We start from the raw sequence: 16,214 nt of genomic DNA, 5'->3' as shown, positions 1-16,214 counted from the left end.
AGAGGAAAGGCGGGAGCAAGAAGTCACAGCAGAGCCCCTGCCCATTGGCATAGGCAGACTTTGGTTTACCAGGAGAGCCCTGGACCTGGTGCCCTGAGCCAGGCCAAGTGCATGTCGTCCATCAGTGTTGAGCGTGTTCTCCCCAGGGGCCTGTGGCCACTTGGCTGTGGCCCCCGTCCTTGGTGCAGCTGGTGTAGCCGGCTGTGTTAGTGGCCTGGCTTTACCCTCCCTTGGCCTGACAGGTATCCCAGAAGCCCAGCTGCAGGAGTCCCATGGTGGGCAGGGTCTGGTCAGGTGACTGCCTTTGAGAACATTGGCTCCCTTCTGAGCAGTCGTGTTGGCATTGAGTGAGCAAGCTCTGATCAGAGGTAGTGACGTGCGGGTGCTGGGTGTGGCCCAGGTGTGGAGCACTTGGTCTATGGCCCAGTATGCGCAAGGCCCCAGGTTTGATCCCCAGTACCAAAAATATAAATTGACGTGCAGGACACTCAGTTGAGGTGCACTTAGTCTCTGCCTATGTGTGATGTACACATGGCGAATGTCCGTTAATGAAACCCATTCCCAGAGTTCTTCCTGCCCACCTGCAGGAGTTGGGTGCTTCATGGCTCCGTAGCCCAGCAGGGTTGGGTCGCAACTGTCCTCATGCCCAGAGGGAAGGCAGCTTCCCAGACCTGGGGGCCCAACACCAGCGAGGCCCACTCATTGTCCTCCCTCAGAACTGTCATCTGCAACCAAGTCAGTGGGGTTTTTGTGTTTTCTTTGTTTTGAGTAAATGGAACCCAGGTCCTCTCGCACACCAAGCATGTACACTGTAGCCCTGAGCCACATCCCCAGCCTTTTTATTTTGAGATAGGGTCTGGCTAAATTACCCAGGCTGACCTCAACCTTGGAATCCTCCCGCCTCAGTCTTGGTTTTATTTAAGACCAGTAGAGGCACATTCTGGTTGAAAATTAACATGGATTCACTGGTGTGCCATAGGCTAAATGACACTGGGTTTGATTCACGCGTGCATAGGTATATGGAGACTCCATCCGCTCAGAGCCCTAGTTCTCCCTGCAGAACCTCTTGAATGGCTTTCTTTTATTTGCAGTGCCTGGGGTAGAACCCAGAGAGCCTTCTGCATGCTGGGCAGGAGCTGTACCCCCACCTGCACCCCAGAGCCTGGTTTCTGTTTCCTAGCCCAGTCCCAATGTGGCAGCACGCACGGATGTCCTGCTCTGGCTGCACCTACACAGGGCACCCCCACTTCCCCACAGTCTTCTGTGTTGGGCCACCGCTGGGTTCAGCCTGGACAGACTGACAGCACTCAATTATGTCTTTTTGGCCTAGGTGTGAGGCTGGGCTTGGGTTCTTTGGACTGCCTCCTGGGCAGGTGAGGCTTAGGAAGGGTGATCTGCCTCCTAGAGCAGCTTGTCATTGTGCCAGGCAGAAAATTGGAGGGTGGGTTGCAATTTAGACCAGGGACTGAGGTTTTTCCTTGATGCTCTTATGCATCTGTAATATGTACTTTCTGTCCTTTAAGTGACTTCTCAAAGCATGAACTCTAACCCAAGCTTCAGTGGATAGGCTTATCTTCGATGTTTTTTAGCAATGGGGTTTGGTTTGGGTGGTACTGGAGATTGAGCCAGGGGGCACTACACCACTAAGCTGTATCCCAACCCTTTTTATTTTCTGTTTTGAAACAGTCTCCATACGTTGCACACACTGGCCTTTCACCTTACCATCCTCTTGCCTCAGCTCAAGTGGCTGGGGTTACTGGGATTACAGGCATGACCACCAGCCCTCACCACACATTCCTTTGAACCACATGGCACAGGCCTTTCCTAGACATTGAGGCTTATCAAGTTATTGTCAGAGTAAAGTTTTTAAAATCTTGGCTGCCAGGAATTGTGTTACAGATTGACAAATATCCCAGCTCAGAAGTAGTAGTGTGAGATCATCATCATTTCCTAGGCTGTACTCACCTCTACGCTGTGTTCCTGGGGTTCTGGGTGGGCTTGGGAGGTGTGTGATCTGGGAGTGAGTCAACCTGCCCCTCAGGCAGGGATGCGTTTCCTGGTGACTGTACAGGAGGGCAGAATTTCCACTGCTGAGACTGGGCGTGGGCGAGCTCACCCACAGGTGGTGAGCCCCTCATCACCTGTGGGTGCACCCTTGGCTGCTGGGGTGTGAATTGCTTGGACGCTATTCCCAGCTAGTGAGAAAAGCAGCCCCTCTACGCAGGACACTTTCCCGCTGAGGTTCATGGCCAGGACTGCACCTCAGCCGTGTGGCCTGTTGGATGGGCAGTAGGGCGGGCCCCCTCTAGTCTAATCCAGCGGGAGTCAGAACACCGTGTCTCCAAGACAAAGTAGCTGGGCTCCGTGGCCACACCTGTCACGTCGGCAGCTGGGAGGCTGAGGCAGGAGGGTGGAAGTCCCACGCCAGCCTGGGAGACTTGGGTCCTGTCTTAGAAACCCAGAGGGCCGGGGTGCAGCTCAGTGGTAGAGTGCCCCTGGGTTTAGTCCCGAGGTCCCTGTGCAGCAGCCCTCTTGTCAGGTGGGGAGCTCCCGGGTCTTGGTCGCGTGTGGGTTGGAGGCGCTTGGTGAGCGAGCCACGTGGCTTTGGCCTCTCCAAGTCCTCTCTCCTCTCCTTGCAGAAAGAGCCCAGCCAGCCAGCGGAGTGCAAGCAGCAGTGAGAGACCGCGGCGCGGGTGGCGCCCATGGCCGCTGTCAGGACGGGCCTGGTCCTGCTGCAGCAGGTGGACAGTGCTCACGACATCTAACGCGCTTTCAAGTGCATGACCTTGACTTTTCCTTTCCCTCCTTGTTTTGCTTAACTTGTACGGTGGGGTGGCGGTGGCGACAGTGCACTCCAGGACCCCGGGGGCTGTAGACCCCGTGGGTGGAGCCGGGCTGAGGGCCTGCCTGCCTCCCAGGCCCCCTGATCTGAGGAGCCCACCCCGTTGCCGCCACAAGCCTGCTCAGAGCCGCCGCAGCCCTGGCGCCGGCCTTCCCAGTTCTTAGAGTGTTCTCTTGCGTTGTAGTCTCTAGGGGTCGGGTGGGTTGTGCACACCTCTGAGGCAGGAGCTTAGGGGCCCATCCTCATATTTATTTATTCATTGATGCTTGGAGGACTTTGAACTCACACTGTTACTTATCCTTACCATAGTAAGACCCGGCTGGTGGCTTGGCCAGAGGGTGTGCTGGTGGGAGCACTGCTTCCTGCAGCTCTGCTGAGGGCAGGAGCTGGTCCTGTGACACACAGACCTACCTGGTACTGCTGTTGGGACGGGCGGCAGCCAGAGGGCCAGGGTCCTCGTCCCCTCTGGAGGGGAGTGGGCAACAGTGGAGGTCACGTGTTGTTTTCTGAGTAACCCCACCTCTCACCCCACCACTCATCCTGTCTTAAAGCCCTGGGTCTGGTTGACCAGTCAGCAGCGGGTGTGAGGTTTCCAAGTATGTGGTGGTGCTGGTCTCTGGCAGCCGGGGACAGCCGTGACCAGGCGTGTAGAGTGCGCAGCCTTACCTGATAACACATTTGTACCTGAATACGGTGTTTTCAATTTGTACAGAATAGTTAGAGTATTCTATTAAAGTTGTGAAACACGAGGCAGACGCTGTGTGGAGTCTTCTGTGTGGTGGGCCAGCAGGCCTGTCGTCTCCTGCGCCGGCCCCCAAGGCCCATCTCGCTGTGTGCAGTTCTGGGGCCCTGGCAGGCCTTTTGCTGCTGTGGGAAAGGCTTTACCACGAGGTGTGCCTTGTGGGTCCAGGGGCCTCCCCTTGAAGCCCGTGTTGGATGCTCTCTCTAGGTCTCTTCAGATGTCTCCCTAATGAGAGGGGAAGCGTTCGGCCCAGCAGGTGGGAATCCTGGCCCCAACCCAGATGAGGCCACGGTAGCTGGTTGCTGCCTCCTGCAGCTGGCCCCTGGCTTGCCTTCAGCATGCCCTGGTGTGGGAGAGCCAGGGTGCCCACTGCACCCCTTTCTCATCCCCTTCCTGTGAAGTACTCGAGGCAGCTTGGCCTTACCTGGCCGCCTGTGGGACAGGGGCGGTGTCCCAGAAGGCAGACCTACCCGCTGACCCTTCTGGCTCTATGGCTGAAGTACCCTTGGGAAGGTCCTCAGGGTGTTGCCCATACTCCCTGGTGGCCCAGAGTGGTCGGGTCTCCAGAGCCTGCTTGTGAGTATGTGGCTCACAAGTCATTTCGGAACAGACGTCACTGCGCAGGGTGCTGTGCCTGGGTGACTTTTCATAGGAATGGTTGCAGTGCGAGGGAAGAAGCCTCAATGGCCCGGCTGGCCTGGTCACAGCTGTGCTGAGGGCTACTCTGCAAGCCTGGCCCCTCCAGCTCCTGGACGTTGTCATCCACTGGCCACATTCAACTCTCAGGGGACACTCAGCCTCACAGTGGGGGCAGGGAGAGTTGGGGAGAGGCTGCCTCGAACCTCAGGCTGGTAGTAAGTAGCAGAGTGTCGGGCATTGGGGAGCCGCATGTCCAGGGTCTGCACATGAGGATGGGCCACCTGGTGGGGGTCAGGCAGATTGAAGCACACCGGGGCCTCTTGCGTGGTATGCCCTAGCAGCAGGCCAGCTGGGTTCCGTGATGTCCTGGTGTCCCGGGTGCTGCTGTAGAGCCCTCTCTGAAAGGCACCAGGAGGACGGGACGGGAGGGAACTCTTTCTGGGGTAGCCCTTGCTGCTGTCCTGCTGTGAACTGCTGGCCTGTGGCTACCAGTCAAGAAGCCCTATGTGATGGCCTAGAGGTGTGTGCGTTTATTTTCCCTAATAAACGCTGGCCCCTGGCCGCCCCTGCAGCTCCTGGCCTCCCCTGCAGGGCCCCCAGCCCACCTGGGTGTGCTGTACAAGCTGGGTTCCTGCATGGTGGCTGGCTGGCTGTCTGTCCACCACGGGATCAGGGGCCTGGGATCACTGTGCCCCAGTGTTTCCAAGAGCAGTTCCCTCGCATGGGAGGCCCCTGCTGGAGACCCCACGATGCCTCGTGGTCTAAACTTGAGACCTGGTTCCCACCCAGCTGTATACACCCTGCCTGCTCCCCAGGGTCACAGAAAGGCCCCAGGTAGCACCAACCTAGGTGTGCTCCAAGACCTGGGTGCATGTAGCATAGTCGTCACCACAAGTCCACCCGCCAGGGGCTGGATCCAGTCAGAGGTACCTGGGAGGCCAGGACCTCCACCTCGGCCTGTCTGTCCTGGCCAACCCCAGGGTGGCCCCAGGCTGTGCTGGGGTTCCGCAGAGCTGCCCGCCCATCTTCTCTTGAGGACGTCCCCAGCCCAGGCTGGCACCGTGCTCTTTCCAAGGGCCTTCCTTCCCAGGACACTGGGAACTGCTCCAGTCTATCCCCACGTGCTTGCCCCTAGCAGCCACCCCCTGGGGAGCTGTGTCTCTCAGGCTTGGGTCTCCTGTGTCACAGGTGCAACCAGTGAGGCACTTCAGACCCCAGCTGAGCACCGCACGAGAGCTTCCACACAGCCTCTGGTCAGCTCGGGGCAGGGAGTCCATGGGAACGGCTTGGCAGCTGGGCAGGGCTGGGGAGCACTGAGCCATGGGGACGTGGGTGCCCCCAGTCAGCAGAGACACTCAGAAGGGGCTCAGTGAATGTGTGTCTATGAAGTCACCCTGCCCTGTGGCCTGTCCCTATGGGCTGCCACCTGTTTACCTAGGGCAGGGGTCCCGCAGAGGCCTGACCCCTGACCTCCCCTGCAGCGCCTGGCATCCCATGCCCAGAGAAAGGATCCCAGGAGACCAAGTCCACCAGCCTGGCCCTCTGCTACCCACTGCTCACCAGAATGGCCAGATCTGGCCCCAGGGACCCCAGCCCCCTCTCCTGCCGGGATCTGGAGTTGCTCTGAGGTGGGAGTTGGGTGTAATGCCAAGAGGGAGCAGCTGGGGTGTGGGTGGTGAGCCCCTGGGCCTCCCGCAGTGGGTCCATCCACCCCCACCCCCTAACCTGTTTGGCTCTGAGTCCTGCTGGGGAGGAGGGGTTCAGGGGAGCGCTAGGACAGGCGGTGGGAGACATGGCCATCTCTGCCTTCTGCCTCTAGCCCCAACACCTGGAGGGAGCCCTCATTGGTCCTCACATTGCCAGAGGACACATCCCCGTTATGGGCGTCCTTGGCTCCCTGCCTGCAGGGCCACCCGCTGCCCACAGGGTGGACTCTGCCCTCTGCAGGCCCTTCTCAGCTGCCAGCACCTCTGGAGCAGACACCCTCCTCCCTGCCTGGGGCACCTCGTGGCAGGCCCCAGGAGCCCTGGCGGACCTGCTGAGTGCCTTTTCCTGGCACTTTGTGAGAGTCAGACTCAGAGGCTTGGACTTGAAGTCACTGTCCCAGGGTGCACAGGCTGCAGAACCTGGAGCCCTTTCTCAGCCTCCTCGGCCACCTACTGAGACCGAGCCAACTCTGTGTGCCCAAGCAGAGCCCCGCCTGCAGACCCAGGCTGTCACCACTGTGGCCAGTCACCACCTGGTCCCTGCTGACTCAGCACTCTGGGAGGGCGGTGGCCGGATGTGACTTTCCATGACAACCCAACACAGGTGCCCAGGGCAGACATTCCTGGGCTCCTAGGAGTCTGGTACTCCCAGACCCCAGCGTCTGCCTCCAAGAAGTGGGGAGACCCCTGGTAGGGTCAGGGCTGCCCCAGCTGCCCTCCCAGTCTGGCAGAAGGCTGGGCCCTTGGCCTTGGTGAGCCGGGAGAGCACTGTGCAGGGGGCCAGAGGAGGCTTCAGGGCTCCCCCTCCCCTGTTCCCCGCTCTGCAGGGAGGTAGGGGAGGGCAGCTGTGAGTTGCACTCCAGGCCCTGCTCTTGGGGTCACCTCAGAGGCAGAGCTGAGGACAAAGGGGCCCTGAGTGACCCTGAGTGCATTCAGCAAAAGGCTAGAGAGGGGCTAGGCCTGGACACAGCTGGAGACAAGGGCTGGGGTCAGTGAGGGGCCCTCTGAGAGCCCCCACTGTGTGGAGGAGGGGTGGGATGCAGAAGAGATGCTCATGTCCTGGTCCCCAGGTGTCAGGAAAGGGGAACTTGAGGGGCCAGGTAACCTGAGTCATGGGCTGGGCCAGGGGTCATTGTGTTCCCAGGAGAGGCAGTAGGGGCAGCTGAGGAAGGCACCCTCCCCAGGGACACAGGAATGTGCCCAAGCCTGCTCCTCCCTGGCCTCCTGGGTCAGAGTCCGCCTCCGCCCTCACAGTCCGCGATTTAGATGCCAGAGCTGTTGGGCATCTCTGTCCCTCACAGTGCCGTGTCCATCAGGGCCAGCTGATCCAGGGAACCCGGCCTCTGGCTGTCTGCCTGGACCTGGAGGTGTTTCTGTCCTTGTCCAGACCTGGCCGGGGAAGGTCAGCTAGTGAAGGCAGCCTAGCCCAGGGATGCTGCCCGGGTCCCAGCTGGCCAGACTCCCCTGCCCACCACATAAGGAGTGGGCAGGAAGGGGAGAAGGACAAGAACTTCATGCAGTTTGATGCAACTGGGAGGCGCAGCCAGTGTTTCTCCCCTGCCCCCCCCCCCCACACACACACAGCTGTTAAGGCTCGGAGACCAGAGCTGGGCGCTGTCGGTCTGCAGATGTAGCTCACCTGGAAAGGGGGCAAAGTGGGGGAGGCAGAGGAGCCTGGGCCAGCCAGCCAGGAGGGAGCTGGTGCCCATCAGCCTTACGGGCACCCTCCTTATCCACCCTCAGCTTTGGGAGGGGGTGCTACTGACAGCCTCTGCTCTCAGCCTGAGGAAGGTGTTCCTGGGATCTCCTCTGCCGTGGGGCCTCTCCTGGCCTTGCCAGCTGCGGCCTGCGGTACCCACACATCCATCCCACCTGAGCCTGGCCCCAGCCCCACCCCCAACCAGGCCAGGTGGGAGGTCAGGGTGTGCCGGGGCTGCCCTCTAAAGGCCACTGGGCTCCAGGCCACTCCATGTCTGCCTCTGTCTTCACGTGGCCTCCTCTGGGCACTCTCCTCCTCACACTTCTCTTAGAGGACACTTGAGGTGGCATTTAGGGCCAACCAGGTAATAAGTAATAACTCGCATCTCCTTCCTAAAGGTCACACTAACACTCTGGGGATTGGGACACGAACATGTGATTTGGGGGCCACCATTCAGCTCATGATGGGCTGATAGGAAAGGAGAAGTGACCGTCGGGGAACAGGCCATCGTACCTGGAGACATGGGCACAGAAAGGCCCAAGGAAGCTGGCTGTGGTGGCATGCAGCGACCCTAGAGACTTAAGGCAGGACGATGGCAAGCTCCAGGCCAGCCTCAGCCACCTAGTGAGGTCCTGCCCTAGAACAAAAAATAGGGCTGAGCGTGGAACCCGGTGGTTAAGCTGACCCCATGACGCTGCTGGGTGGCCCCCCACGGCCGGCTTGCCTCCTGACCACCGCTAGCAGTGCTATGTGTGCGGTGTCACGCCTCCGCCTCCGGAGCTTCCGGAGCCCACACCGGCTCCCAGGCCCAGGCTCCTGTGTCACTCTGCCTCGCTGGCTCTGATCGCTCTCAGGCCACGTGGAACAGATGGCTCCGTGTCTGCCCTTTGTGACTGGCTTATCAGCATGGTGGCCGCCCCCCTGCCCGGCTGACGGCTGCAGTGTGTCAGCGCGCCCTTCCTTCCCAGGTGGAAACCTCCCTGTCCTCCGCCCTCTCCGTCCCTGCTTTCAGTTCTGTGACCACGTGGCAGTCCTGTTAAATGTACCAGGAGACGCAGGGGCACTTCTTTTTACTTTAGACAGGGTCTCACCGAGTTGCCCGGGGTGGCCTTGGCCTGTGGTCCTCCCGCCTCAGCCTCAGGTAGGTGTGCTGACAGCCACTGCAAAAACCAGGCCTGTCAATATTTTTTAAAAGGATCAAAGGCCACGTTGTCCTTGGTGGGGACAAATGAGGTTTTAGCCTTTTTTCTTCCCTTTTGTGTCTACAACTGGTAACTGATTTTGGTAATTCATTTTTTAGTATTTACTTTTGGGTTGTAGTTGCACACAATACCTTGACTTCATTAAGTGTTTTTTGTGGGGTGCCAGGGATCGAACCAGGGCTCTGCCCCTGCTGGGCGAGCGCCCTACCTCTGAGCCCCAGCCCAGCCCCTGGTCATTCTTTACAGTAGGGAAGAACTCACTGGAGTCCCCCACCTGCCAAAGGAGGACCTGGGCAGGGCGGGCAGCGAGCAGACACGGTCTCTGTGCCTGAGGAGCCTCTGGGGACTGGCCACCCTCCAGGATGGGGGCCACCTCAGTCCCTTCCTGCTTTGTTCATCCATTCAGTTCTCTCAGGGTCCCCTGCTCGTCAGCTGGCTGCTCCTCCCCATTCTGTGGGTGACACAGGTGTCAGACAGGACCCTTCTCCCCTAACCCTGGAGCGTCCACATCATCCTGTCCAGCTGTCAGGTGACTCCACCCCAGCTGGGCAGAGGTGCCGGCCCTGCCCTGCCCTGCCCTGCAGTGCCCCTCGGCTGGGGCCCCCCTGGATGGCCAGGGCTGCTCTCTGGAGCACACAAGGCGGACGGTCCCCTGTCGGGAGGGGGCTCCAGGACACTCCCACCGCCGGTCCCAGCGCTCCTCAGATGTCCCTCCCCAGCAGGACTCAGAGCCAAACGGGTTGTGGGGTGGGGGCAGATGGACCCACCGCCCACACCCCAGCCGCTCCCTCTTGGCATTGCACCCAGCCCCCACCTCAGCAAGTTCGGATCCCGCAGGAGAGGGGGCTGGGGTCCCTGGGGCAGATGGGCCATCTTGGTGAGCAGTGGGTAGAGAGGGCCCGGCTGGTGGACGGGGCCTCCTGGGATCCTTCCTGGCGGTGATTTCCTGGCAGGGTGCTGAGGCATGAAGAGGGCTCACCCTTAAGCCAAGGAGGGGAGGTATCCTGGGTAGCAGCACTGTTTGTCATGGGGTCCTCAATACCTGGTGAGGTGGCACCTGTGCTTCAAGGCTCCAGGGAGCCGGAGATGGGAGTCACCTGGGGCCTAGCCACGGTGACTGAAACCAGGTGGGGCAGGCCTACCCGCCTCCCGCCCTGGGCCTCTCACTTTCCTCAGGCTGCAGCTGGGAGGAGAGAGGCCCAGGGAGGGAGGGCCTGAGTCACAGTCCCTGGCTTGGGTCACATGACTCCGGCCCCCAGCCCCCAGGTTCCTGTGTGAGCAGCTCGGCCGGGGCAGTAGATGCCGGGTGCCCTGGCAATCCCAGGAGACTTCCTGGAGGAGGAGGAGAGCAGGGGTCCTCGCAGCAGGGGAACAGGAGACTTTCCTCAAGCCGCCCACAGGAAGAGGTGGAATCCCGCCCCAGGCACCCAGCCAGGCACCGTGACACACAGCTTCCTCACGGGCCCCAGATTGCCCTGCTGGTTGGGCGAGTGCCTGAGGGCTGGTCTCGTCACCACGGGGAAGTGACCTCACTCGGGAGTTTCAAAGAGGTGTCCCCATTCCACCCACTGCTGGGCTCCAGCACCAAGGGGCCAGGGAGCTGGACAGGACAGTGAGTGTCCAGGCCGGATGTTTGGGGACCCAGTCTGACCTGCCGCTGCCTGTGGTGGAGGCCCTCTGCCCAGGCTCTGTGAATCCCGGATGCAGCCCTCAGATAGACATTAGTAAACTTGGCTGGGACTGACGCTGCTGACCCCACCAAGTGAGGCAGAGCCAGCATGGCCCGTCCAGGTCTCAGCCACAGGGGCAAGAGACTGCAGGGGCGCAGAACGGGCCTCCGAATGCTGTGTGGTCCTGGCTGGGTTGCTTCACCTCTCTGAGTACCACTCCTGAGTACACATCTCCCTCTCCAGCACCTGCCTGGCCTAGAGCCCTGGCAGACATAGCTTCCGGGAGGCAGCCCAGATCCACACCAGGGCCCTGTGGCCAGCAGGAAGTTGGTGGGTCCTGGTCTCCAACTACTGAAGGACCTCTGGGCTCTGGCCTGTCAAACAGCCTGCGAGGCTCCCAAGGGCCTCACTCGGGTTCCTACACGGAGCTTTGCCTCCTCCGCATCCCAATCCCCAAGAGCCTGAGAAACAGGGTCCACAGTCCCCATGCTCCAGAGAGGGCCCTGAGGTGGCCCACCTGGGGCATGGGACGGGGCCTGGTGGCAGTGTGACCGTGCATGCTGCTGCTCCTGTTTGAGCATTTGCAAGGGGGTAACTGCTCCCAGGGTGTCACTGAGGTGGAGGTTGGCAGCAGCTCCCGAGGTCCTAAGCAGTGGGGGTCCTCGGGCTTCTGGGTGGGCCTGGCCTCAGCCTGCCCCGAGTCCACCAGGAGCCACACACCCCACCTGGTCTGGACTGTGAAGAGAACCGAGGGGCCTGGGCTGGGCTGGGCTGGCAGGAAGCTGGGAGAGGCCCCCACCAGGCCTCACGCCCTGCCCCACGCTGGTCCCTGTCCAGTGGGGGTGAGGTTCCCTGAGAGGGCAGGGCTCGGGCGAGAGGAGCAGGGGCCTCCGCAGCAAGCAGGGCGGCTTCTCGCACTCGCCTCCTGGGCGCCAGCGTCTCCCGAGCCAGGCCTTTTCACCTAGAGGGTAGAACACACACTTCAGGTGCTCCCTGGTAGTGGGTAGCGGCTGGGGATAGTGCCCAGCACACAGGTACCGCCTGGCCTTCGGGGTCTCCTCAGGACTTCCAGCAGAGTCCTCCAAGCTGTCCTCTCCGTCCCATGGTCCCCTGCCACCTATTCCCATGTGTGCCATGCCCCTGCTGGCACCTGCAGTGAAGTGGGTCTCCCCTCCCCTCTCCTCTGGGGTCCCAGCACCAGCCAGGCCCGTAGGTGCTCAAGCAACGCCAGGTGCCTGGGAGGCCCAGGGCCGAGGCTCCACTGGCTGGTTCTGGGAGGGGGAGATGAGCTGGGGGGCTCTGTTGGGTCTGGGGGTTCCAGGCAGGGCACTGGGCACCTGTGGACTTGTAGTGACTCTGCCTCTCGTCCCTTCCCCTACCTCCCACTTCCCAGAGGAGACTCTTGCCCAGCCTGTCTGCTCGCAGCCCATGACCTGCACAGGACAGAGCAGGACAGTGACCAGGCTGCTGGGGAAGGGCCCAGGGAGAGACCACTGAGGCCTCCCCTAGCATGATCCTGTGTTACCCCCGCCCACCTGCGGCTGACCAGTCAGCCGGCATGCCTGCAGGGAGGGGAGCTCACTCCCTATTAATGGAGGGTCCTGCGGGGGAATCTCTCCTCACCCACCCCTCTGGCCTGCTCACCCCACAGGTCACAGACCACGAGTCCTTATGCTGATGTTCTCCACAGGCCAGATCCTGGGCGCCCCACTCTGGGTCCACCCACCTGGCCCTCCCACACCTACCCCACCTGGCCATGCTCCTGGCCCTCTGTGCCTGCCCGGCTCCTTTAACTCCTCAAAGCGACCCTGAGGGCCGGATCCTGGACTGTGCTCTGGGAGGTTAAGGGGCTTGTCCAGGACACGCAGGGTGGGGCAGGGTGGGTCCAGGAACTTGGCTGTGTGCTCTGTTATCACTTCTGAACTTTGTAGTGTCCTGAACCAAGGGCCGGCCTTTCACTTTGTGCCAGTCTTGCAGAGGAGGAAGCTGGGGAGGCTGTTCCCAGCCTCAGTGTGGGACTTCCGGGCAGCACCCCTGCCAGGACTGCCCCTGGTGGGGGCCCTGGAACAGCCTGGCACCCCCACCCCCACCCCTGGGAACCGGGAGCTGGCCTTGGCTTCCTGCTCCTATTAAGCCCTTTAAAGGAAGAAGATAAATGACAGCCTGGCTGCCCGGCTGGGAGGCGATGACGCAGCCGCCCCCGTGGCCCCTGGCAGTCAGGCTGGTCCCTTGGGCATATCCCTGCCGGCCGCCACCCCCTATATCCCCCTGGCCTCTCTCCGGTCTGGGCTGCATTATCCCTGCCAGAGTCCTCTCCCAGCTGGGGACACACACACGGGCCCACGGAGGAGGGTAGCTGTCTTCCTCCTGCCGGTTGCTGACCCCTTCCCATGTGCTGCCTGAGCTAATAACGGTCACTGTCCCCATTTGACAGAAGGGAAAACAGGTTCAGGGGGAAGTCCAAGCGCAGTCCCTGGGTGCCAAGATGGTCAATAAGGCCTGCTGGGGCAGGGCCATTTTTGGAGAGCGTCTGGGGTGACCCCGAAAGCGACCTCGAGAGGCGCCGCGACCCAGAGCTCTGGAACGGCAGGGCCAGATCTCGGGTCGCCTGGGCGAATGGGTCCCAGGCCTACTGTCCCCCTTTCCGGACTAGTCCGGGGCCCGCGGGCGCTTCCCGGGCCTTCCCGGCGGTGAGTCACCGCGGGCACGGCCGGCTGCAGCGCATTCCTCCGCGGGGCCGGCGCCCGGGTGGGGTGGAGACCGCGAGTCACCCTACCGGGCCGGGCAGCTGGGACGTCAGGAGCAGGAGAGGCTGGGGCAGGGACGCGGAGGCCAGCCCCGGAAGGCCGGCGGGGTGGGCCCAGGGCGGGGCCTGCGGGGGCGTGACGCGGGGCGGGGCCTACATAAGCGCTGCGCCGGGCCGCGAGGCGCACAGCCGGCGCCGCCACCGCCACCGCCCGAGCGCTCGCCCGACATGAAGACCCCCGGCGAGGTGCTGCGCGAGGGCGAGCTGGAGAAGCGCAGCGACAGCCTGTTCCAGCTGTGGAAGAAGAAGCGCGGCGTGCTCACCCCCGACCGCCTGCGCCTCTTCCCCGCCGGGCCCGGCGCGCGCCCCAAGGAGCTGCGCTTCCACTCCATCCTCAAGGTGGACTGCGTGGAGCGCACGGGCAAGTACGTCTACTTCACCATCGTCACCACCGACCGCAAGGAGATCGACTTCCGCTGCGCCGGCGAGAGCTGCTGGAACGCGGCCATCACTCTGGCGCTTATCGACTTCCAGAACCGCCGCGCCCTGGAGGACTTCCGCAGCCGCCAGGAGCGCGCCGCGCCCGCCGCGCAGCCCGAGCCCGCCTCGGCCCGTGCGCCCTGAGCCCGCGCCGCGGTGAGTGTCGCCCGCGCGTTCCCAGCGGCGTCGGGCCGGGGTCTTCGGGGAGCCCTCGGGGTGTGGGCCGTGACCCTCAGCCGGAGACCCGCGCCCTTGGGAAAACTCCAACTTCCGATTCCGGAGGGAGGTTTTGCTACCTTAGGGACTTGGCACCGCACAACCACGGCGTGTCGGGTGCGCGGCAGGAGCCGTTCCTTGCCCCACTCGCGTCAGGATCTCGGGGACCCACAAGCTGCGCCCCGAGTCGCTCTGGCACGCCTGCCTGACCCAGCCCTCTCCCCACAGAGCCACACCGGACCAGTCTGGCCGAACCGGCCGCATGGCCGTGTTGAGCAGGAGCCCAAGGGGTGCCCGGGACGGCGGGAGCTCGGGCGGGCGGTACACCGCTGACCACGCGAGGACAAGGCGCCGCTTTCCTGCCCCATAGAGGAGGACGTTCCCGTGCGTGCGGAACCTCGCCCCGCTGCGCGGGCGCATTAACTTATTGGACTATCTATATATTTATTTTGATGTTATTTGTTGTCAAACGTTCTGTCTTTAATATTTTGTTTTTGCAACCATGTGCCCATTCCAAATAAATGACATGACTTATTCTTTTTCTACCAGCCAGTCTGGGCAGTTTCCTGCTGGGAGGGTGGAGGGAAGGCTGCAGTCCCAGCCCCGGCCAGCCAGAAGACAGGAAAGTAGCTTTGAATGAACATTGTCATTGCTGGGTGGGGTCCAAAGCCTCCCCAGAGGCCAGGAAATGCCTTGGGTGTGGCCCTGGCTCCCCTCTACTCCTGGGTGTGGTGTGAGGACAAGCCTGGTGGCACTGCCTGTCCCCAAAGCCAGTGCACCTCCCCCAGACCTGAGCTGCTGCTGTACAGGGAGGGGCGGCTGTCCTCAACTGCCTCCTCTTGCCCACACACCACCTGTCCAGTGGCCAGCCAACAGGAAGGCCTTCTGGCTGCCTGCCCCAAGGCACTCCTCTTGACCCCACCCTGGGCTGGACCATGATGGCTCTAGAGTCCAGCTGCCAGTCCTCCTGACCAGTGCCTGAGACATGGGGCCAGCAGGTGGGGATCGTGTTCCCAGGCCATCTCCGAGGTGGGGCAGGGTGGCCCAGGACTGACTTGGGTGGGAGCCCTGAGAGCTCCCTCGCAGGGATACCTGTGGAGCTGTAACTCCTCCCTCTGCACCTGGCTGTGTCCTCTATGAAATAGACGCAGAGAATCGGTGTCACCTGGCCCCTGGCGGGCAGGGCACAGGAAGTGGGTCACCCCCCCCCCCATAAGATCAATGGGTAGAGGAAGAGGGAAGAGACGCCAGCTGTTCCCAGGCTGGGGGGCTGCCTGGTGAAGGGCAGGGTGAGGGAGTGGAGGACCAGAACTGAGCCCTAAGGCTTGCCGCTGGCTGACCCTCCATGTGGGAGGGTCTCAGGCTTCTCAGGGGACCAGAACTAGGGAGGGGCTGTCCGTTTGCTGAGTGGCCTGCAAGAGTCTTGGGTGCTGGCTCCAGAGAGGAAATTATTATTCCTGATGAGGAATTTTCTCCTGAGTATTTCTTTGGGAGGAGTTCCGAAGAGCTAGCAAGAGCACAGGGACCTCGCCATGACTGTGTCCCAGCCCCCAAGATGTCTCCCACACAGCCTCACCTGGAGGAGTGACCAGGCTCAGGAGGCGAGCCCTGTGCGGGGCAGGGTTCAGGCAGGCACAGGGTCCAGCTGGGAGTGGGTGATCTTGGCTCTCTTGGAATTCTGAGGTTCAGGTTTTCATGGCTTTTTTTCAAAAGCCCGTGGGACAGTGGGCCTGGATGGTCTCAGCCTCTCAGCCTCCTGTCCTGGGGGTGGTCTTCAGATTGGTCAGCTGGTCTCCACAGCAGCGCTGGCCTCCCCACACCAATGCCTGTTATCCCAGGAGGTGTGGGGCAGGTGGTGAGAGTGGGAGGTGCTGTTCCCTTGGTCTCTCCCTCCTGGCCTAGGGCAAGCGGCCAGGAATGCCCCCCAGTGGGGGTCTTGGGGAGATGGGCTAGCCCGGCGTCTGTGGTGAGTTCCGGAGCTGGGGGAATCGGGGGGCTCCCTAACATATCCTTTCCAAGACTTGGTTCCTTGATCTTTTCTTTTTTAAACTTTTTTTTGCCTACTATGTGTACTCAAATACCCCCCAAGTACCCCTGTTCTGCAGGGCTGGATGTAGTTACTTCTGTCCAAGTGCAGTGCTCTGGAAAATTAGGTGTGTGGGTTTTTTGTTTTTTTGGTACAAGGGATGGAACCTGTGGGTGCTTTACCCCTCAGCTACATCTCCAACCATTTTTTATTTTTGAGACAGCGTCTCAGTAAGTTGCTTAGGGC

The 16,214-nt window shown here is 61.6% G+C and overlaps 2 protein-coding genes across 7 annotated transcripts in view; both read left to right on the top strand.

Annotated features, from left to right (window-relative positions):
* Nap1l4 (nucleosome assembly protein 1 like 4) overlaps positions 1-3,591 on the top strand; it is a 31,171-nt gene extending 27,580 nt beyond the window's left edge. For all 6 annotated transcript variants that reach the window (XM_077797860.1, XM_077797857.1, XM_077797859.1 and 3 more), the window contains one exon: positions 2,640-3,591. In XM_077797860.1, coding sequence (XP_077653986.1) covers positions 2,640-2,678 — 39 coding nt within the window. In that variant the 3' untranslated portion in view covers positions 2,679-3,591. The remainder of the gene's footprint in view (positions 1-2,639) is intronic.
* A 9,836-nt stretch (positions 3,592-13,427) lies between these two features.
* Phlda2 (pleckstrin homology like domain family A member 2) lies at positions 13,428-14,460 on the top strand. Its single transcript, XM_026411300.1, has 2 exons — positions 13,428-13,882; positions 14,171-14,460. Exon 1 carries the CDS (start codon positions 13,475-13,477, stop codon positions 13,868-13,870), a length of 396 nt encoding a protein of 131 aa, XP_026267085.1. The 5' UTR covers positions 13,428-13,474; the 3' UTR covers positions 13,871-13,882; positions 14,171-14,460.
* Positions 14,461-16,214: the final 1,754 nt, after the last annotated feature.

Source organism: Urocitellus parryii, chromosome 4 (assembly GCF_045843805.1).
Source record: "Urocitellus parryii isolate mUroPar1 chromosome 4, mUroPar1.hap1, whole genome shotgun sequence".
NCBI classification, from domain to species: domain Eukaryota; kingdom Metazoa; phylum Chordata; class Mammalia; order Rodentia; family Sciuridae; genus Urocitellus; species Urocitellus parryii.
The sequence above is the reverse complement of the archived record's forward strand: the minus strand, read 5'-3'. Positions and strand labels throughout refer to the sequence as shown.

Bases quoted from the DNA above. Each gene is read 5' to 3' on its own strand.
- Phlda2 (XM_026411300.1), top strand. From the start codon at position 13,475: ATGAAGACCCCCGGCGAGGTGCTGCGCGAGGGCGAGCTGGAGAAGCGC.